General features: G+C 44.2%; 1 protein-coding gene across 2 annotated transcripts; it reads left to right on the plus strand.

The window, feature by feature from the left end:
• The first annotated feature begins 369 nt into the window (after nucleotides 1-369).
• LOC129858290 (calnexin-like) lies at nucleotides 370-21528 on the plus strand. 2 transcript variants are annotated; one of them, XM_055927422.1, is made up of 14 exons: nucleotides 370-454; nucleotides 8321-8554; nucleotides 10276-10349; nucleotides 10672-10730; nucleotides 11722-11945; nucleotides 12656-12848; nucleotides 13049-13238; nucleotides 13453-13566; nucleotides 14195-14351; nucleotides 15792-16007; nucleotides 17649-17768; nucleotides 18023-18143; nucleotides 18310-18422; nucleotides 18651-21528. In XM_055927422.1, exons 2-14 carry the CDS (start codon nucleotides 8324-8326, stop codon nucleotides 18708-18710), a joined length of 1872 nt encoding a protein of 623 aa, XP_055783397.1. In that variant the 5' UTR covers nucleotides 370-454; nucleotides 8321-8323; the 3' UTR covers nucleotides 18711-21528. The 2 variants fall into 2 exon arrangements, with proteins under 2 accessions (XP_055783397.1, XP_055783398.1); XM_055927423.1 differs by having other exon boundaries at nucleotides 18313-18422.
• The last annotated feature ends 1946 nt before the right edge of the window (nucleotides 21529-23474 follow it).

Genomic DNA, 23474 nt, shown 5'->3' on the forward strand with positions numbered 1-23474 from the left:
AGCCTACACCATATTCAATAAGCCTCACATTCAGAATGATCAAGCCGGCGCTTTAGTTGATAAATTAATTTGTAAAGAGTTTTACTATTTTATTCGAACTTCACAAAGTACATAAATCATTAATTGATGATAAACTACAATAATCATCAATCATTTTCGCTGCTGCAAATTTATATTTGAGCCTTGTCTGACTATAACCAATCGGCATGCATTTCCTCTTAGAGCTGGACAAATCATCGCCGTCCACGAGGTTGAGATTGGGGGCGGAGACCATTCATTGTGATGAGCGTGTAGTACAAGCAATCAAATTCCTATAATTCCCGGAAAAGATCAACGTTTTCATGTTAGCAACCAATCAGCAAGTGGAGAAGGTGGAGCTACTAATCCAGTATGCATGCACCAAAGCCACACGTGATCCGGCTGTAGTTCCAAGTGGTCACATCAGAATCAGGAGGTAAGTAATGACGAACAAATATCACTTCTTACAAACATAAATCGCTAAATTATAATTTCAGTCTAAATTGACATAGAATGTTCAGCTGTTTGCATACAGGCCAGTATCGTTTAATTGCAATACATGTATCTTACTGAATAAGATCAAGAATCCATGCGTGGTCTTAGCATAGACTGGCTAGCTGACGGTCAGCTAGCAACCTAATTTAGGCTAGTTAGTAATTGAGATAACAAATGAATGTCATTGTTCCGTTTATTGTCATGTAACACTGTCTGTTGCACACTTTGCTCGTGTGTTCATTTTGCCGACATTTTGTGTAAGACAAGTTGGACTAGCTAACTTGGCTACATGGGATGCATCGAACGTGGATAGCAAGCAATACCAGCCTCGAGTAGAAGCAAGGAAAATTGACAAATATTTCCTCTGTGAAAATTTCGGAACGTTATTGTAACAAACTATATTGTAGTTGACTAACGCTAGAAATCAGTAAAAAATGTGGTGATGATGCAGCAGTATGTGTCATGGTGCGAAACAAATGTGGCCACTTAAATCTCGTACACAAGTAAATGAATGGACTCATGATAAGCATTCTGCCATAATTATGTAGTTATGTTCTTTTTTGTCTGGTCATTGTAATCGCGTTTCCTGTATTGGATATGGTGGGTTACATTAGCATACTACCTTCAAAAGGGTGTTATCAAGATGAGTACTATAGTTAGCTACAGATAATATTCGTATATGTGAAATAATTTCCCTTAGAAGTTACATGAAGCCTGCTTGTAGGAATTGCCACCTTGTTGCCCCTGTTCTACCATGGAAACGGGTATTCCTGGCAAAGCACTTAGAAGTCTGACCAGTTTTGCAAACCCACTTCCGCCACTGAATGAAACCAGAAAGTGCAACGGCTAGATAGAGGTCATACAGCGCCCTCTTGGAAATGTGGCTTTTACAGTTTGCTTATCTAACGGAATTGGTTAGCTTTGGGACACATCAGAAGTCTTTGTATTGGTTGGACTCCCTGAGTTGTGCATCGATCTGGTGGCTGGTGACAGAAAATAACCATATCACAACATAGCCAGCTTCACCCCCCCCCCCCCCACATTTTTTTCTGTATCCACGGCACATGTATAATTTCGAGGTACTCGACTTACCAGATGTAAAGTGACATGTTAACATCGCTATCGAATAAATGTCTGAATCCAACTTTTGTCTGAACTGCACCATATTCCTGCTGTGTGTGAAGTGCTTGGTCCAATTGCAGGAATATGGTGCAGTTCGGAGAACAATTGGATTCGGGCGCTTATTTGATAGCGAGGAACACTTCACTTTATATCTGGTAAATCAATTTCCTAGAGATTATACGTATGCCTTTATTGACAGGAAAAGTTTTTGGGGGGTGTAGCCGGCTATATTGTGGTAGGGTTATTTTTCGTCGCCACCCACCAGAAGGATGCAAAACTCAGGGAGTCCAACCAATACAGACTCCCGATGTTGTTTCCCAAAGCTAGAATTGGTGTGTCTTATTGAATGGTTCACACATTTCTAGAAGCTATTGTGAGAAATGTCATTGGTATTCTAGGGATGAATATAAATTATTTATCTGAATGGGTGTAGGAAGTTGGACATTTGTTGTTTAACCTTGTTAAATAATAACTTCTCAGTTCTCTGCTGGGTAATATTTAACACAAAGAACTGTTACATTTTAAAATTAGACATTAAGAAGATAATTGTGTTTTAAATCCACTCTTGTTGACAATTTAGTAACTAACGTTGAATGGCACAATAGACTGATACACATGCTTTAAAATATATGAGCTTTTATATAATCTTCTTACGTCTTGTATTATCTTTTTTGAGATGGTCAAGACCCCGAAAGGCACATGGGGGTGGCTTTGGGTCCTTATCCTATCTGCTTTAACCCAGGGTTCCCCCCTACTCAGATACCTACAGTATGAACTAGACAGGGCTTCATAGCACAGAGTTGGCTTTCCAGTATCGGATGCTGCATGTTTCTTATCCATGAGAGGACACTGTGAAAGCACAGTTCGACATCTTGCGCAAGATGTCTCCTACTTAGATGGTATACACTGAGAGAACCATATGACCTCAGCATTAGAAGACAGCACTGTTTTCCCCAAATACAGAGTGAACTGGGTGGAATGAATTCCGAAGACTGGCTGACAGATAATACTCCTTGCTGTGTAGCTTGAGCACTGATTGATTAGTCTACAGTCACCTCCCCCTCGTATCTGCTCTGTCCCTCACATGTACATGTGACCGCTGAGGCATGATGTGAATGGGGGAAGGCTGTCCACTTGGCAGCACAACTAGGGTCTCCCCTCCTGTGTGTGTGGTGTTTTGTTTGCCCGCATGACGTCTTCAGCCTTTGTTGAGAAAGTTACATTTGGCACTACTCTCACGTTTATCCTTCTGGCCCTTCCACCCACAAAACACCTCTCATCTGTCCTAGCCCGCTAGGCTGCAGGCACCCTTCAAGCTCCTGTGTCCCCCGAAACAGAGCGACTGTGGTTAGGGCTGGGCGATATATCGAATTAATTAGAATTTGTTTTTGTGCGATATTCCAAATTCTTGTATTGCAAGAATCAAGGTTATTTTCTGTTTTTATGCGTGTTTGTCCGCTTGTTCTCATCTTGTATTTTTGGGAGTCATTGTCCCAAAAGCGGGAATGCAGGCGACAAGCTTAGGTCCAAAATTAGCCTACAGATAAGCCTTATTTTGGACAGATTTTTATGGTTTACACACCAAGCCCCTTCCCCTGCCTCTGACGTCAAAAAAGTTAAGAGATCACATCCTCCTCTCTGACAAGTGGTTTCAACTTGCTATTTGGGGTTTGGTTCAACAGAATGGGTCATATGGACACCAATACACATTTAGATATTATTCTACTGTAATAGAGTAACTTTTTTAACAATACCCTTTATTTCTGAGCTGCTCAAATTATGCTTTGAGCAGACACTACTAAAACGAAAGTGTCAATGATTCTGGAAAATCAATGCTCAGTTTGTCGCTCATGGCATTAGGGTACCGCTAGCAGCATTTTAGCCAAAGACTATTATACTAGCTGTCTAGTATGTGTTTTTATAAATATGTAATAAGCATAAAATACAATCATATAAGGAATTGGCAACTTGTTCTCATTCAGAGAAGTAAAGTACACTACATGACCAAAAGTCAAACATCTCATTCCAAAATCATGGGCATTCATATGGAGTTGGTCCCCCATTTGCTGCTATAACAGCCTTCACTCTTCTGGGAAGGCTTTCCATTAGATGTTGCAACATTGCTTTGGGGACTTGCTTCCATTCAGCCACCAGCGTTAGTGAGGTCATGCACTGATGTTGGGCGATTAGGCCTGGCTCGCAGTTGGCGTTACAATTCATCGCAAAGGTGTTAAATGGGATTGAGGTCAGAGCTCTGTGCAGGCCAGTCAGGTTCTTTCACACCGATCTCGACAAAACATTTCTGTATGGACCGCGCTTTGTGCAAGGAGGCATTGTCATGCTGAAACAGGAAAGGCCTTCCCCGAACTGTTGCCACAAGGTTGGAAGCACAGAATCATCTAGAATGTCATTGTATGCTGTAGCGTTAACAGTTCCCTTCACTGCAACTAAGGGGTTTAGGCTGAACCATGAAAAAAGCCCCAGACCAATATTCCTCCTCCACCAAACTTCAGTTGGTGCTATGCATTCGGGTAGGTTGTCTGTTGGACTGCCAGATCGTGACGCATGACTCGTCACTCCAGAGAACATGTTTCCACTGCTCCAGAGTCCAATGGTGGCGAGCTTTACACCACTCCAGCTGACGCTTGCATTGCGCATGGTGATCTTAGGCTTGTATGCGGCTGCTCGGCCATGGAAACCCATTTCATGAAGCTCCCGACAAACTATTGATGTGCAGATGTTGCTTCCAGAGGCAGTTTGCAACTCGGTAGTGAGAGTTGCAACTGAGGACAGACGATTTTAATGCACTACATTCCTCAGCACTCTGCGGTTCTGTGAGCTTGTGTGGCCTACCACTTCGCGGCTGAGCCGTTGTTGCTCCTAGACCTTTCCACTTCACAGTAACAGCACTTACAGTTGACCGGGGAAACTCTAGTAGGGCAGAAATTTGATGAAAGGTGGCATCCTATGACGGTGCCACATTGAAAGTCCCTGAGCGCTTCAGTAAGTCCATTCTACTGCCAATGTTTGCCTATAGATATTTCATGGCTGTGTGCAGATCAGTGATATTGCCCAAGCCTAACTGTGGACCTTGCAAGTCAACTACAACCCCTTTGCCTCACCCACCCCCAAAAGGCCTGTATCTTAACCCCTCACTTGGTCATCAAGAAGTTAAATGCATGGTGCTTTGGTGGTGAGCTTCCCTCTGGTTGTCCCCTCTCTTTTGGCAGCCTGACTTGTTGCAGGGAAACACCCTAGTCACAGTTTACAAACAGACGCATGGCAGAACCCTCTATTAGAGAACATACCAGCTGTCGCGTAGCCACCGCCAGGACCATCACCGGGCCTGAAGGTGTCCCTCTTGGCTAGTGAAAGCAAAGTGGTGACAGTGTTCTATGAAAAGCTGTGAAGGGAAAGTTGAGATTAATTTCTCATCAGGCGCTGCGTGGTCATGACTAGTTAACACAGCCACAAATTCATAATTATGTCTAACATCGCCTATTTCTACAAATTTTTTTGTTTTCCAAATTTTTTGCGATATTGCCAATTTTGACTTTGTTGCTGTTGCCTGGCTACCCAAACCCCTTGCTCCACGCTAGTGCCGCTATATGATTAAATCGAATATTGTGATATATGATGTTGCAAGACTACTCCACTTAAAATGTACAAATCCTAAACTGTGCAGTTTTATCAGTATGTTAAATTAACTAAACCTTATTTTTTTAACCGCATGAAGATTTAATGAGAATGTGACTTTAATATTGTAAATAAGCACAAAAATTGTTCTCAACATTGTCATTAACGGCACAACTATTATATTGGGTATGGTGATATTGGGAGCAGCATATCATAGTAGATGTCTCCCCAAATATCGCCCAACGGTTTCTTCTCTGCTATGAGTCAGGATTTGAGTACCTCCCTGACCATTTGTACATTGCGCACACACACACACAGGCTGTGTTCGCAGCTCCCCTGATTTGTCCCCTCAGGACACTCCTTAAGGGAAATGGTTGTAGAGGTGATGTGTCCCTTGGGGGGGACAGCACCCTGGTTATCTGGACAGATGGGAGTTGATTGGGGGGGGGGGGGGGGGTGTATAGCTCTCACACCCACCTTCAAGGATTTTTGTCCATCTACTCCAGCGCTTTTTTTTTTTACATGTATAATGGGGTGAATAATGTCGGCAGTCAAGTCTACAGTCGGCGGTCCTGTAAAAACAGCGCACTGAACGATCGCCGTACCAACGCTAGATCCACATTCGGTGCAATGTGTGCAAGCCTTTAGAATGCCCATATTAGCTGCAGAACAAGCTCAATAGAGATACTAAATAGAAGTTGTGATGAGAACGGCAGTACTGGAGTATTAATCTTCATACCATGTATGGACAGTAGTGCATTATGGTTATCTTAACCTAATAACCATTTTGCTTGGACTGTCTGGGCTAGTTACCACCATTACTGCTATGCCATGGGAAGTGCTAGCCGGTGGTGCTACTGATGCTAATACCACGTGGGGTTAAGCTATGTACATGGTATGTATAGTGTGTGATTGCATGCTAGCGTGTAGGCGCTGGTAATCTCCTGATAAAAGTTGGTAACTTTGGTTAGTGTGTTAATGGACTTTGGTTAGATCTCTCTATATTATGACTTGATTTTAGATTAAATTATGGTTGAAAAACATATCAGTTGTATACTGCATATAGTATTGTGGACCTAATAGTACTCCTACATACTCACTCTCTCTTTGCCCAGCCCTACTTCTTTGGCTAAAGGTATCAGAACATGCTGAGGGATGAGAGTAGGGGGGATTTATAAGGGCACAAATTGCAATCTCATTGGCTTTATCCGATTAGAGAAGACAACCCAATCCCGAATCAATCCTTTCCCCCTGGGCGCTAGCGAAGATCTGAGAGGATTGGATAGGTATAAGGGCTCAGACACAGCAATAGCGTTTCCTGGCCGAGAGTACTTAGAACCTCTGAACGCAATTTGCAAACGAACGCGCACTGATTTTACACGTAGAATTGTTTGTAAAAAGTTGGCAGTCTACTGCGAATGGTCCCTAAAACGCGATTGGCAGACGAAAGCTAGATCCACATTCGGTGTGACATGTGCTAGCCTTAAAAAACATTTTAATAACATTCTGATAATTAGGCAGAATATTTGCCATATTGCTTAACCACCTATGTAGTCCACTCCAGTAGATGGGTGGAAGGGCAGGCTAAGGGTTGATTTGGGACTGTGTCGGAGGAACTTATGTCCGTGTGTACACAGTCTGTCCTAAATTATTTGTGTTGAGTAAATTGCCTGTGAATAATATGAAAGGTAAATATGTGTAGTGTATAAACTCAGTGGGTGTTATATGGTGTGCTAGTGTAATCTCATTGGGACTAATCCCATTAGGGGAAAGGCTGGGGCTGCATATGCCTCAGGCACCCCTCTCGTCGCTATGGCAATGGGTGCCAGGGAGGCTCTGGGTAACGGCATGGCGACCATATGCCTGAAAACGGTCAGAGGGTGTGTGCGTTCTGTAGGCATGGAAAGGATAAACGTTTAAAACCTTAGGAGGGAGCCTAGTAGTATTAATGGCCATTTTGGTTCCAGGAACTTTCAATTATAGTCCTTATAAGACCTGGGTTGTGGGTTTGATTCCTGCATGGACCACCTATTCCGCTAGGCTTTTATGTTCTAATAGGATAAAGAGCTCTATGTAATTTACACAATGGCCACCTGCTCTGGAAGTTACCTTTTTCTCCAGCTCAACAATATGCTGACTTGCATTGTCACTCGCCCACATATTTCTGGTGTCTCATGTAGTCCAGTCTCTTTCACGCACATATTCTTCCTCCCCTGTTTCCTTCCTTTCAAAAAAAATCTAATTTATCCCCTTATTTACTCTTCATTAAATGGCTGCATTTTCTCAGCTGTCATTTCCCTTTCTCCATCACATCCTTTTCTCCATCACATCCATTCCTCCATCTTTCATGCCCTACCCATAGCTTCCACTCTTTGAAATCAGCCTCTACTCTTCGTCATTTTGATGTGAAGGAACGGATGGGTGTAACTAAGCAATAATACTTTAACTCCGCTCCTCCTCCCTAGCCCTCGAGGTAAGGTGGCTGGCAATCTGAAACGGCTAAGGAAGGAATTCAATAGGAATCAGTGTTTTCCCCCATATTCATTACCGGTATGTCATTTAATAAAATGTAAAAAAAAAAAAAAAAAGGTATTTCTGCCAAGGCGTGCTTTTAAATGGATAATCTGTTAGGAGCATTCAACTCTTACCCTACAAGGTCTGACGCCTGCTAGTTTTCTATTCTACCTGATTAATTGCATCCACCTGGTGTCCCAGGTCTAAATCAGTCTGTGATGATAGGTGAACAATGAAAAAATGCAGTGAAACTGACTTGACTGTCCAGAGTTGAGTTTGAGGGTTTTAGGGGAACAGCTAGCATGGTATTTAGTAGCAATGCAACCCCGCTACCCTTGCCGCCACTGCAGAAAAAAATCCTGGGGGAAACATTGGGAATCTGAATGTAGATGCAGACAGGAAGTGGGGATCTCTTAATTAGCCAGCAAGACCACCACTGTTATCTGCCATACCTCTTATTAAAGCACTTATGGACAGCTGAGGCAACCGCTCACATTTTCTCCTCGTTTATGAATTGATCTCTCCTCTACCCTAGACAATGGAGCTGAATGTGAGGTGTGTTGTGCTGCTGGCCGTGGGCCTGTGCTCCACGCTGCTACTGACCACAGTGGCCACCCACCAGGAGGAGGAGGAGCCTATCATGGAGCTGGCGGAAGACATGGGCGTGGAGGATGAGCTGGAGGACCTGGCCCTTGGGGAGGAGCTTCTGGACGGGGAGGTGGAGCCAGAGGATACAGACACACCACCGGGACCGCCTCCAGCCCCTAAAGTAAGTATCCTATTGACCTAGACCAGTGTGTATGAAGTTAGTGTTCTAGTGGTTAAAATCCCATTAGTGGTTAGAAAGTGTGGCTCCTCTCTTTCCCTCCAGCATACCCAGATTGTGACAGCCAAGGAGGAGAGGTTAGGCCTACATGGCTGCTCACTGTTCCTCTCAAGGATAAATGGATCATAATTGAGTTTACTGCTTGGATATACTCTGCATCGACTCAAAGGGAGTGCCTCACTTGTACACACACACACATGCATACCAACCAACCCATTTTCACTAGTCAAATGTCCATTTTGAATGGGCTGTAGAGTGAATGGGAGGTTTGAATTCATTTCGATGTATGAATGTGAATCACACCACCACAATTGATAGAGATAAAGCCTGTGCTCTGACTGCTTAGTGGCCTTATTTTCTCCACAAGTTAGTGTCTACTCTAAATTGTCATATTTCTACACAGGACATAAAATAAACTTTTAGGTCCACCTGCCACTCAGATTTTTTTTACCAGGCAAAATAATCCACCCCCCCCTCCCCCTAAAATTACACCAACAAAGCACACCATAAAACAGATGAGCATGCTTTGTAATGTTTCTAAAACAATAAATGTATTACATGGGGGAATTAATGTGGTATATTGTTTAATTTCATTTTTCATGACCTGAGTCTTAACCAAAATATCACAGATGAGACAAAATGTTCACCTGCCACTTTAAGGGCGGGAGGTTACCATGGTAGTGCAACTCCAGTCATGTTTGTGCCTGTGAGTCTGACTACTAGAAGTGTTGTCTTCTCTTCCCGAGCAGTTGAAACTCAAACATAGAAAAACAGCCTAGCATGTGAACAGAACAATGTGAATAGCCAAGAAACACAAGGACAAAGTCTCACTTCAGTAAACTTTAGTGTAAATTAAATTGGACTAACTTTTATGCTTGTGCACGGAGCTTCTAAAAATGAATCTTTCACTCCGCTCTTCACATGTGTACAGCCCCCAGCCAGGCAGTGCAAGGTGGAATAGTCTATATTGGATTCGTAGTTCTTTGACTTTGTACAATTAAATTACCAGCTAACAAAATGGCAGAAATACTTACAAAACAACATCTTCTGCAAATTTGATCATACTTGACTGTTTTTATTCACACATGCGAGTGGAGCCCTGAACACCAGCCACCGTGGCTGGTGAAATAGACATCTTGCCCGCCAAAGCCAAAATCTACCTGCAGGTGGCGGGTGTTCATTTTAGACCCTGTTTTTACATAAAGCATATGGCTGACGCCAGAGTCATGAGACGTTTCCAGTGGTGAATATCTCTGATGAGCCTAACTTCAGTAGAGGTAGGGAGGCATTTAAAAGAATCTCTGAGGTGATACATTGACTAGCAATGTGACTGTTAACTCGAAATGACACAACGACAAGGTTCCAGTTTAACAAAGTTTACTATACTATATGAACACACTACAAGTAGCCATTACACTCAAGGCCAGGTCCATCAACGACTAGACTTCCTGTGCATGCGCACCCTTGACTGAGTGATAGCCCCGTAATAACAGAAATATAAGGATACTTAAAACATGGACTTAACAGTGACTTGAAGGTTTGCTATCTGACTGACCTATGTCCTCCCATTGCTCTTGCATAGGACACACACACGTGTCCTGGTTGGCGCACTGGGCAGTGGAAGAGCTGACCCACTGACCCCTGTGCTCTCCGCTCCTCTCTAGGTGACCTACAAAGCTCCCGAGCCCATGGGGGAACACTTCTTCGCCGAGTCTTTTGACAGGGGGACCCTAGACAGGTGAGAACTCGTTAAACTTTGAAACAGTGCTGCTAAACGCAGGCAATATTATATACTGTCCTTTGTAATGCAAATTACATCTAGATCAAAGAAGATGTATTCAAATGTGCTGCCCCGAAATAACATGGGTGTTATAAACTGCATTTATTGTGTTCTCTTCATATGCCATACTGTGCTGTGTGAGTGCTCACCATAGGACCAGCTGCCATTTTGACTTAAATACGAACCCAGCCCCAAGGTCATTCCCCCTGGGGCTGTCCCTGTGGTGTCCAGGTGCTATCCTGTTTACTTGACTCAAATCAATTTACTTCTCCTGTTTCAGCTGGGTCCTGTCAAAGGCCAAGAAGGAGGACATTGATGAGGATATTGCCAAGTATGATGGTAGGCACTAAGACAGGTCCTCTCTGACCAGGGCCATAAACTAACTTTTTAGTCTAGCATCCACTAGCAGGTAGATTAAAGATTAAAAAATCTACCAGCCACAAAAAATAAAAGCATTTTCCCCCGTATTAATTACACACAAAACAGCAGTTATTTTTTGCGGGTGAGCGTGCTTTGTAATGTTTTTAAATCAATGAATGTGTTACTAGTAAGATGTCATGTGGTATATTGCTCAATTTCATTTAATATGTTGTGAGTCTTTTTAACCAAAACATCAGATCAGACATTTTCAGCTTCCCCTTTAAGGTTACCGTGGTAATGGGGCCACTTGAGTCATCGTGTACCTTTTGAAAATCTGACTTGTGGAGGCAGACATCTTTGCTAGCAGTGGAAGCAAACTTAAACATTGAAAAACAACTTGACTTGTGAACAAAACAATGTAAATATCCAAGAAACACAAGTATAAGTTCTTATTGTAGTAGTTAGACCAATGTTTATGCCTGTGTAGATTGCTTCTAAAAACAAATATTTTAGCACTTCACTCACAATGCAAACAGCTCCCCAGCCAGGCGGTATAGCTATAACAGTAGGATTCACATTTTTTGATGCACTACCAGATATGAAACAAAACGGCAGAAATACTTTGAAAACGGCTACTGCAGCATGTGCCCATACTTGACTTTTTACTATTTTTATATCAAATGCTCGCACTGTAGTGCTCCAAGTGTGACCACCCGCTAACATGGCTGGTGAATTAGATATTCTGACCTGCCAATGCTAAAATCTACCTGCATTTGGTGGGTGTTAATTTTAGGCCAGGTCTCTGACACATTGTATTAAGTAGGGCACAACATAGCAAATCATTTTACAAACAGAAAACAAAAATGTGTGTTTGGTGCTTAATGAATACAACCTAGGTTTGGCTCCATTCAGGCAGTTATCAGGCAGTTATCAAGTGAGTATATTCACATATTTGACCTCCTCCTTGCAGGTAAATGGGAGGTGGAGGACATGAAAGACAGCAAGCTGCCCGGAGACAAAGGCCTGGTCCTCAAGTCACGTGCTAAGCACCACGCCATCTCAGCCCAGCTCCTCAGACCCTTCATCTTCGACACCAAACCCCTCATCGTCCAGTATGAGGTCAACTTCCAGCAGGGGATCGACTGTGGCGGTGCCTACGTCAAACTGCTCTCCCAGACCCCAGACCTTAACCTGGTAAGCCACACGTCTGCACCAAAGATTTTTATAACTAACCTAAGAGACCACAGCGTGTCGTTTCGAATGGGAACAAATGAGTCATAGTGGGCAGAACAAGAAATGAGGGGGGTGAAGCCACGGACAGGAAGCCAAGGCACGTTATAGCATGTTTTCGTTAGGGAACACCTACTTTGCGAAGTGCATGTGCAATAACTCGATGCACCCTTGGACTTATTCTATAATTATTATAATAAAATAAATTGTACTTTTGCAAATGGTTAAATCTACAAAACTTAGTCCACTCTGTTTGTAAAATATTCTAGTTTTGGAAACAGGAAACTGTATTGAGATCAAATGTTTCATCAATGAGAATCTGCAGAAGATGGGCCAAAATCCATCTTGCTCCGTCATCTCCCACTGCCAGCCACTGGGCTTTCTCTCACCACCATATTTGGTAGTAAGTGGAGACGCCAAGCGGATGCTTCATATTTATACATCCAGTGAAATATCTGGCTCATTATTCTATCTGTGCACCATGCAATCTAAGACAGTCTCAGAAAACACAAAATAACCTCTCAAAGGTGCTCTGTTTATGTAGAAGACCCCTTAGCTTGGTCTTCGTTTCAAATGTACCAATGTAGACTGCCTGGATATCCAGTAGCCAGTTACACATTCCATAATGCTCTCATACAGAGCCAGAGTAAATATATATTTGTCCTTCCCACCAGGATGAGTTTGTTGACAAGACTCCATACACCATCATGTTCGGACCAGACAAGTGTGGCGAGGACTACAAGCTGCACTTCATCTTCCGCCACAAGAACCCGAAGACTGGCGAATACGAGGAGAAGCACGCCAAGAAGCCTGACGCAGACCTGCGCACCTACTACACCGACAAGAAGACCCACCTTTACACACTGGGTAAGACATTTCTACATGTTCTCAGGCACCATTTAGGTAGCCCTGCTGTTGTAACTGGTGCGATGTCACAACGATCACATAGAAATGTATTATGTAGAACACATGATTGTATGCCAGTTAGATTAGGGAATAGTGTTCGTTCTTCTTGTTACATTTCTATTAGTTCCTCTAACCATTTCTGTCTCTCTCCCGCCTCCTAGTGGTGAACCCAGACAACAGCTTTGAGGTGCTGGTAGACCAGACAGTGGTGAACAGTGGTAACCTGCTGACAGACATGACCCCACCCATCAATCCTGCTGCCGAGATCGAGGACCCCGATGACCACAAGCCAGAGGACTGGGACGAGAGGCCCAAGATCCAGGACCCTGACGCGGTCAAACCTGAGGACTGGTAAGGGCCTGTGTGTGTGTAAGAGGGAGAGAGAGGCTATTTCAGCAGGTTAGCTTACATGTAAATTACACAGCATGTGCATGTTTCAAGTGTAGGTGGATTGTTTTAACATGGGATAATAGGTGTGTGTCCTGTGGACAGTTTTATGTTTGTGTCGGGTGTGGGGGTGCTGTGTTAGTGCGTGTACCCTATAACTCAACCGCTTGCCCCACAGGGATGAGGATGCACCAAAACAGATCCCAGATGAGGATGCAGTGAAGCCAGACGGCTGGCTGGATGATCAGCCAGAGTACACCAGTGACCCCGATGCAGTCAAGCCCGAGGACTGGTAACTACCATACCGTTGCATTCAGCTCACCCCGCTATCTTGCTACACTCTCAAACTGCTGTCTCTCCCCTCTACCATAGTACTCTCCATGTCTTTCTCCTCTTTCTCTACCTTCATCTACCATTCTACTACCTCCCCTCTGTCTTCTCTCTCCCCTCTGTCTTCTCTTCCCTCATTGTGTATCCTCATCTGGGTCAGCCCACTTGTGTGTTGGAAGCTAATTGCTAGCATTTGCGGTAGCTCCTCTTCTCTGTGAAGAGAGTGGGCTTCCTGGTGAGAGGAGCTAATTTCACAAGTCATGCTTTGCCTCAGGACAGCCAGGCCTGTTTTTTGGGCTGCGACGAGCTCCTTTTTCACTGCTTTGATGTCTCACTTCTGTGGCAGAAATTAAATTTGAGCCGGTAGAGAAGAGCTAGAGGAACAGGACACAGTGGAAATGGGGAGGAGACCCATGTTGAGATACTGGCTAATGACCCCTTTTCGAGGTCCTCTAAATGCAGTCTGTCTTTTCTTTCTCTTGTTCTTTGCTTTCTCACACCCACAGTAACTTGCAACTGTATACCATCATTTTGTACACTGTATGACTGCGTCTGTGACATCTTCGTAACTTTTTCTTCTTTTTCTCCAGGGATGAGGACATGGATGGTGAGTGGGAGGCCCCTCAGATCCCTAACGCCCTCTGTGAGACCGCCCCCGGCTGCGGTGCCTGGCAACGGCCCATGATTGACAACCCCAACTACAAGGGCAAGTGGAAGGCCCCAATGATCGACAATCCTAACTACCAGGTAACCCTTCACACCTCACAGCGTGTACCATATACCAAAGCATCAGCCTCTTTAGGAACATGCTTCACCCCAGTGAAGTGTGTAGCCTAAATAACATACACACAATAGTTTCACTTGCTCTTTCAGAATTTGCCAACTATTTGTACACTATATATACAAAAGTATGTGGACAACCCTTTAAATTAGTGGATATGGCCATTTCAGCCACACCCGTTGCTGACCGGTGTATAAAATCGAGCACGCAGCCATGAAATCTCCGTAGACATTGGCTGTGGAATGGCCTTACTGAGAGCTCAGTGACTTTCAACGTGGCGCCGTCATAGAATACCAGCTTTTCAACAAGTCAGTTCATAAAATTTCTGCCCTGCTAGAGCTGCCCTGGTCAACTGTAAGTACTGTTGTGAAGTGAAAACGTGTCGGAGCAACAACGGCTCAGCTGCGAAGTGGTAGGCCACACAAGCTCACAGGACTGCTGACTGCTGTATCAATCTTCTCTCCTCGGTTTAAACACTCACTACCGAGTTCCAAACTGCCAATGGAAGCAACGTCAGCACAGTAACTTTCTTCGGGAGCGTCATGAAATGGGTTTTCATGGCCGAGCAGCCACACACAAGCCTATGATCGCCAAGCGTTGGAAGGAGTGGTGTAAAGCTTGCCGCCTTTGGACTCTGGAGCAGTGGAAATGCAATCTCTGGTGTGATGCTTCACCATCTGGCAGTCCGACGGACAAATGTGGGTTTGGCGGATGCCAGGAGAACGCTACCATAGTGCAAACTGTAAAGTTTGGAGGAGGAATAATGGTCTGGGGCTGTTTTTTGTTCGGGCTAGGCCCCTTATCCCTTCACTAGAACTATCTTAACACTACAGCATACAAATATGCAGTTCTGTGCTTTCAACAATGTGGCATCAGTTTGGGGAAGGTCCTTTCCTGTTTCAGCATTACAATGCCCCCTTGCAAAAAGCGAGGTCCATACAGAAATGGTTTGTCGACATTCGTGTGAAAGAACTTGACTGACCTGCACAGAGCCCTGACCTCAACTCCATCAAACACCTTTGGATGAACTGGAACTCCCAATGCTCTTGTGGCTGAATGGAATCAAGTCCCTGTAGCAATGTTCCAACATCGAGTGGAAAGCCTTCCCAGAAGAGTGGAGGCTGTTATAGCAGTAAATGGGGGGGGGGACCAACTCCATATTAATGCCCATGATATTGGAAGTATGTTTGACGAGCTGGTGTCCACATACTTTGGTCATGTGGTGTATGTATTGATGAGAGCATATTTATATTCTTATCTTGAATAGTAACTTTATTTAATATGTTAAAATAAATAAAAAATTATTTTTTTACTAAGCTGTCGTTGCACACAAACCGCAAAATAATTGTAACGCTCACAGTACAGTGTACTCTACTCTCAATGTACCTCCGCCTCTCCTCCCCCAGGGTGTGTGGAAGCCCAGGAAGATTGCCAATCCGGACTTCTTCGAGGACCTCCATCCCTTCAGGATGACCCCCTTCAACGCCGTGGGCCTGGAGCTGTGGTCCATGACCAGCGACATCTTCTTCGATAACTTCTTCATCACCAACGAGCGGCACACGGCCGAGCGCTGGGCCAATGACGGCTGGGGCATGAAGAAAGCTGCTGAGGGAGCCGCTGATGTGGGTACAACTGTACACGCACGTACACACACGTACACAGACACTCATACTTGCACACCTACACTTGAATGCTTCATGTGGATCATGAAGCATACTTAATTTGGATCTCTCGTAAACTAGAGGTGACGTGTTGTCCAACCACAGACTTAGGATCAGGGGCCGTCTGTATGAAGTGTCGTCTCAGAATAGGAGCACTGATCAAGTATTACATTACAAGTATTAGCCCCCTCCCCCTCCCCCGTCCATGTAATCTTATTCATTATGATCTAAAAGGCTAAACTGATCCTAGATCAGCACTCCTATGTTGAGATGGATCACCCTAGCCCCAATCCTCTGTAAACATGACATGATATCAGAGAGAATATCAGTGGTTACTGGTGACTTCTCTGCCTGTGTGTTCTCATAGGGATACCAGAATAGACACTCTCCCCACGCCCTTCAGAGGAACGCTACTGGTTAGCGTGGCTATCTGTTCCATATGACGTGTAAAAACCCTGGCCTGCTCCGCCCATAAGTGGAAACAGACATACACATGGTGTTCTAGGGAGAGGGACACCAAGCTGAGCAGTGACAGTGGAACAGTCACTCACTGTGCTTCAGCTACTCCTCTGTATGAGTTGGATTTAGTTGAAAAGCTTCCTGAGCTAGCCTAGCATGACTCTTACCCGGTCCCTTTCTTGAGCTAGCCTAGCATGACTCTTACCCGGTCCCTTTCTTGAGATGGCAGAGCATGGCTATGTACCCAGAGGAAGAGTGTAGCCTGAAGTGGCTGGTGCATTCTTGCACCGCTGGAGTACACTGTTCCATAGAGCCAAACGTACAGCTGGGGCTGTGGACTATTAAGAAGCAGTTGCCCTGCTTCTCACACACGCGCCTTCCACTGAGGTCGTCATTAGGTGGTGGTCTCGCTCCATTGCAGTTGAGGCAAAATAAGCTTGTGTGCAGTAGAGTTGTGAGTCCAGTTGGGATGATGTTGGCTCGTACCCAAGGATTAGCTGTTAGTTTGGTTGCCTCTCGTCCAAATCCCTGCAGCCTCAGACCTATGCTGCCTTTTATTCCTAAAGATGAATTCCTGGGATGCCTGGCATATTGGGCTTAAAGGCCCTCTCTCTCTACACATCTAGGCTTCTCGGTCTCCGCTCTCTCTCCGGTCTCCGCTCTCTCTCCGGTCTCCGCTCTCCGGTCTCAGCTCGCTCTCCGGTCTCTGCTCTCTCAGCGCTCTCCGCTCTCTCAGCGCTCTCCGGTCTCCACGCTCTCCGGTCTCAGCTCTCTCTCCGGTCTCTGCTCTCTCTTAGCGCTCTCCGGTCTCCACTCTCTTAGCGCTCTCCGCTCTCTCAGCGCTGTCCGGTCTCTCCGCTCTCCGGTCTCTGCTCTCTCTTAGCCCTCTCCGGTCTCCACTCTCTTAGCGCTCTCCGCTCTCCAGTCTCAGCTTTCTCTCCACTCTCCGGTCTCTGCTCTCTCTTAGCGGTCTCTGCTCTCTCTTAGCGCTCTCCAGAAGGATTGCTTTATCCTATCCTAGGTATTCCTTAAAGAGGTGGGGTTTCAGGTGTCTCCGGAAGGTGGTGTAGTTGATGTTGGTTGGTTGTGGTCGATGGTTCCCAGATCTTGACCATTCCGTGACTGTTCTCCCATCTCCTCTAGCCCGGGCTGGTAAACCAGATGATGACTGCAGCAGACGAGCGTCCCTGGTTGTGGGTGGTCTATGTGCTGACTGTGGCCGTGCCCCTCATCCTCATCATTGTCTTCTTCTGCACCGGAAAGGTGAGGGACCACAGACCATCTAAGGTATCATCTCAATAGTGTCTCATTTATTATTAAAATTACTCCCACACACATTTACCTCTGCATGGTTATTTGTCGACAGTTCGGTCAAGTCGTCAGGACCCCCCCCCCCCCCACAAGACTTTCAGTAAATGTCGGTGGGAGTAAAATCCTTAATGGATGACTAAGTGATGTCATTAGAGACAATGTTTTGATCTGTGTTGATGTGTATCTTTTCTCTCTCTCCCCAACAGAAGGCGGCGGCTCCAGCTGCAGCTGACTACAAGAAGACAGACGAGCCCCAGCCAGACGTGAAGGAGGAGGAAGAGGAGAAGGCTGAGGAGGACCAAGTCAAGGAGGAGAAGAGCCAGCCAGGTTAGGACTCATTGGCTCGGCCCCCCTCTGTCTGTACTGTAGCTTCACAAATGTATGTCAAGATGGTGTGTCATTTTTCTTGACAATGCGTGCTGCCTTGCATCACCTGGGGGTATTTCACAATGGTCTCAGTAAAAGCTAACTCTGTGTTGGTTGGTTTCCATAGCAGCAGCAGCAGCGGAGAAGAAGAGTGATGCAGAGGACAGCCCTGCAGAGGAGGAGGAGGAAGAAGAGGCAGCAGTAAATGAGGAAGAGGAAGAGGAGGCGGCAACTGATCAGGTACGGGATAGTAAGGCAAGTCTTGGTAAGCATGATGTGGTTTGTTGTGACGACAAATCAGAGCTTGTCACTTGTGTAGAAAGAGCATTGTAAAAGCACTGACAACTTCTGATGTTAAAAGGGCGTTTAGAAATAATTGTGATGGGGTTGATTGCATTTAATCGTTCAGAATAGAAACAATGATGGCTAGTTTCACCCAAAGCTCCCTCTCATTCCCGCTCTCTCCAGAAACAAGAAGATGATGTCCTCAGGAGGTCCCCTAGAAACACAAAAGGGAGAAAGGACTGAAGTGGCTGGCACAACCCTGGATCTTCTGATTTAAACCAACTGGCCTGATCCTCCCCCGGCTCCCTTTATTCCCCACCGCCCCCGGCTGTCTTCTCCACACCTCCCCCCTCCCAGGACGATGAAGCGATCTGTCTCGTCAGGATCAACAGAAAACAATCATGACTGCCTCCAATATGGAAGTGTGGATTCCAGTATGGTGAAGATGAAGACTGAGTTGTTGGTGTAGAAATGGGCTTTTTCGAACAGCGAAGAAAGAATAAATCGATTTCCCATACCATTCTGTAACAGTGCAGCAGACACTAACCTAGGGATCCCACCTTGTCTTCTCTTCTCCTCCCACCCCCCCTGAACCCCCACCTCCAACACCCTATGCTTCTGCTAATCAGCCCCCCATCCATCCATCCCGCAGATCTAGACAGTATTTATCAACCGGTGAATCTGGGCAACACTACAGCTCGTAGGTTTTAGCCATTTCCCCCTCAATGTCTTCTTGCTTGGTCCAGTTTAACAGTCCCATGTGTTTTGTATGTGTCAGAGGAGTAGATAGACTTAACATGAACATTTCTGTTGAGGGTCAACAAAAAAACAAACATGCAATATGGATGTCTTGTCTGCTTTTAATACTGCAGTTGTGGTTTTGGGGGGTTTCAAGAGACAAACTTTCCCATGATTAACAGGTCTCCTCGACATTTCATTCCATGTGGCTTCCACCATGTTTTTTAAAAGGTGTATTTTAGTTGTAGAATACCTCGCTCAAGTTGTTCCTAATAGAGTGAAGCTGGGAGTAAGGGGGGGTCCATTGTACATGCTTAGTTCCCCGCAGAACTGTGGGGCGGGCAAGGTTTTTGAAACAGAGAGAGAGCTTAGTAAACAGGCTTCAATAGATTAGATTCTGTGCTGCTTTACACAGCCCTAGAGAGCAAGGTTTGCCGAACGTTTTTCTTCTGTGAATGTACTGTGACGTTTCTTTTAATACTTTGTACATGGCTTTTTCATTTTTTCCCTTTGGTTTTGATCTATAATGTAGGGATATAGTGTAAGTGTACATTAACAAATATTTGTGCGTGAGGGAGTATGTGAGGCTGTTGCTCGGAGGGGTGACTGTTGGTTGCCGGCAGGCTTCACGGAGATACCAAGGCTTTCATACTGATGTCCTTGCGCCTGCTGACTCATCAAGAGAAGATGGAGAAAAAATATCCTGACTCAGCTCGTGCATCCTCCTCCCTCATTGGTGGGATAATTCAGTCTCCCGCCTGGCTATTGGTAGCTGAGTAAGTAAGCACATCCTGTGACTGCATTTCCTAAGTCAAAAGCAGCAGCAGCAGAATTTAACACAGATCTTTAAGACTTTTACTCTTATGTTTCTCACGACAGTCTGAGAGTCATAAAGAGTACTCTCAGGGTGTCAGACAAGCTTACACCCTCACTACTTTCTCACTGAATGATTCATTGATGTCTTTTCCTTTTAAACTTAATCTCATACGACATGAAAAAGGAACTAAGGAGGAAAGATTGGAACCGCTCGGTAGCTGGTACCCTTCTGTGGCCTACAGTATTTTACGTTCCTTGTTTCTTACTCCCATTCTTGTGAACCTGTCCATGCTGTTTTCAGAACATCCTAAAAAGCAGTGGAAGTCAAAAGCCATTAGAGGTTTGTCTCATATTTAAAAATTACAATTAAAGAGTTGGCACTTCAAGGTAACTGATGCTCCCACGGAAACACATGCCCGGTCAAGTTTTGTGGTCTCAGATTCCTTAGTGGTGAAAGTCGGTCAGTCGTGTTTGGAATCCCACAATTCTTATTCTCCGGTGTCTGATCGAGCGAGGTGAATGGGAATTGGTTCCCCCGACAAACTCTAAGCTTCATGTGATTGGGTGATGCAGCAGCTGTTGGTTGATTGGGCATTCATCTACTACAGTATATTTTGGAGGGCAGGGAGGAAAAGGTAGAACTTACAATGTTACTCACAAAACAGAAATATACAGATTTCATTGAGAGATTGGAGGTTGGCAGTGTGTTTTTCCTGTATTGGTCTCATGGTTTTGTGTGGCGGGTGGTCGTCACCCCTGAAATTTAGTTGGCATGTACAGCTTCCGCCTTGAGGAAATAGACCTCCATTTCTCATTGTTTTCTTTTTTCTTATTGTGAAATGACCTGTGTCATGGGGTATATGCGATGTAGTTAGTTCCCACTGCAACCTGATTAGTAATGTTTCTTTATGGTACTATTACTACAGGGTTTGTGTTTTGGTTTGAGGCTTAGATACAATGCGAGCTGGGAGACCGAGGCACCTAGTTGGCGTTTTCAAGAAAATTAAAAGGTCAGAGAACTACCCTTTTATGAATATTCCTAAAGACATGCATCTCTCCTTTACACTCTTTCTGGCTATCTTTTAATTTGAGTACAATGTTTTCATTATTTTCCCTTTATTTGGAACTACCTAAAGCTGCCTAGATAAGACTCCTTGACTGAACAGTGCACTGTAATGTACCTTACATATCTCTCAGCTTTCCTGTGTGACAACTCTCTGATGGGTCACCGAAATGAATGGGTTTAACCTAACTTAGTCCTGTACACGAGAGATAAAATGAACTATAAAGAGTTACCTTTGGTTATCACGGTTGAGATTTAATGTCACATCATGGGTAATGTTGAATAATTGATTAGTGGTGGCTTTAAATACTGTGATCACGAATAGCCATCATGTGAATATGGGTCACAAACTGCTCCTCTGACCCATGTCTGTTCTAAATGCAGTCATCTATGAATGGGGATGCCATTTTGTTTTGATGAATAAAAAGGCCTACTAGAAACTGACTGGGAGCCTGAGTGTTTCATTGCTGCCTGTCACTTGGTATTAATCAACATTTCACCGAGCAGATATTATGCCCTGGCTGTTTGATGCTGCATATTTTAAAACTACAGTGTATTTGGAAAGTATTCAGATCCCTTGCAAACTTATAAAGAAAATGAAATATCACATTTACATAAGTATTCAGACCCTTTACTCAGTACTTTGTTGAAGCACCTTTGGCAGCCATTACAGCCTCGAGTCTTCTTGGGTATGACGCTACAAGCTTGGCACACCTGTATTTGGGGACTGTGTTTCTGGGGACCTAAAATGCTGTTGACATTTTTTTGTGACCCTTCCCCAGATCTGAGTCTTGTTCGTAGAGCTCCGATTCTGTCAAGTCCTTTGACCTCATGGCTTGGTTTTTGCTCTGACAGCACTGTCAACTGTAGGACCTTATATAGACAGGTGTGTGTGTGTGTGTGTGTGTGTGTGTGTGTGCCTTTCCAAATCATGTCCAATCAATTGAATTTACCACAGGTGGACTTCAATCAAGTTGTAGAAACATCTGAAGGACGATCAATGGAAACAGGATGCACCTGAGCTCTATTTAGTGTCTTAGAAAAGGGTCTGAATACTTGTAAATAAGGTATTACTGTTTTTTTAATTTTCAATACATACGTAAACATTTCTAAACCATGTTTTTGCTTTTTCATCATGGGGTATTGTGTGTAGATTGATATGTTTTTTTTATTTAATCCATTTTAGAATAAGGCTGTAACATAAAGTGGAAAAAGGGAAGGGGTCTGATTACTTTCTGAATGCACTGTACATTTTTGCTCACTGCACATTTCTAATTGGTTGTACTCTTCATTTGCATGTGTGTGATTAATGTAATATGAATATTATTCGTACATCGAATGAATATATGAATTATGTTAATATTAATGTAATGAATTATGTTCATATTTAAAGCTTGTCAGCTATAATTCAGTTCACAATCTAATTCAAAAGAGATCTATGTTTTGAGTCAATGGTCTCGCATTGAGCCATTTCTACATCTATGGCACTAGAGGTAAAACATATCTGCTGTTAAAGTAATCCTGTATTGTAACCAGACAGAATGATCACATGCTATCAGTGCTTGACTGATTAGAGATGCTTTAAGGGTGCATTTGATCCTGAACAAAATGAAAAGGGAAGGAGGCTTCTTTACAGAATCAATTTGCCACAACTTTTCCTGACTGGTTTAAAATATACCCTAGTGTAACAAACTATTATGCCCTGTTGCCTCCAGTCTTGTGAGTCAAGCTATTTTGGGAAGCCAGATGAACATATTTCAATTGTGTAATCTAATCAGCTTATTGGCTCATTCATCCCCCTCTCCCTGTAACTATTCTCTAGGTCGTTGCTGTAAATGAGAATGTGTTCTCAGTCAACTTACCTGGTAAAATAACGGTAAAATAAAAATGTCACATAAGAGGTGGTTCAGCTGCGGGCTTGGCAGGGGTTGGGAGAGTTTTTTTCAGTGCTTTCAGTGACCTCCATAAGACAACTTTGTTTCTGTTTCCTCTACAGATTTAGGATTCGGTTATAGTGGGGATCCACATAGAGAATGATCACACAATGTAGCCTGGTTCCTGTCTCTGTACAGCTGGCCAATCCTGTCATTTGCAGAGGGGCAAGGTAAAAAGACTGGTATCCAGACTACAATCAATAGTATTTTGCAATGTGACTAGACTATAACCTGGGACAAGAAACTAAGAGGAAAAATATGCTAAATATAATCCTGGCCTTAGTCAATGTTTTTTGTTTTCAATTCAGTTACATTAATAAGATGCAGTTGCATTAATTTGGCATACTTTATGCCAAATTGCGCATGCGCATCCTCTTGGCAGTGATTGGTTGGCCTTCTTCCGCCCTGCAGTGAAATAGAATTGAGCGATTGGAAAGATGTTTAATGTTGACCAGG

Source organism: Salvelinus fontinalis, chromosome 6 (assembly GCF_029448725.1).
Source record: "Salvelinus fontinalis isolate EN_2023a chromosome 6, ASM2944872v1, whole genome shotgun sequence".
Lineage (NCBI taxonomy): Eukaryota > Metazoa > Chordata > Actinopteri > Salmoniformes > Salmonidae > Salvelinus > Salvelinus fontinalis.

Bases quoted from the DNA above. Each gene is read 5' to 3' on its own strand.
- LOC129858290 (XM_055927422.1), top strand. From the start codon at position 8,324: ATGGAGCTGAATGTGAGGTGTGTTGTGCTGCTGGCCGTGGGCCTGTGC. The intron at 17,769-18,022 runs GTGAGGGACCAC...TCTCCCCAACAG, and splicing joins TCTTCTTCTGCACCGGAAAG to AAGGCGGCGGCTCCAGCTGC. The intron at 18,144-18,309 runs GTTAGGACTCAT...TGGTTTCCATAG, and splicing joins GGAGGAGAAGAGCCAGCCAG to CAGCAGCAGCAGCGGAGAAG.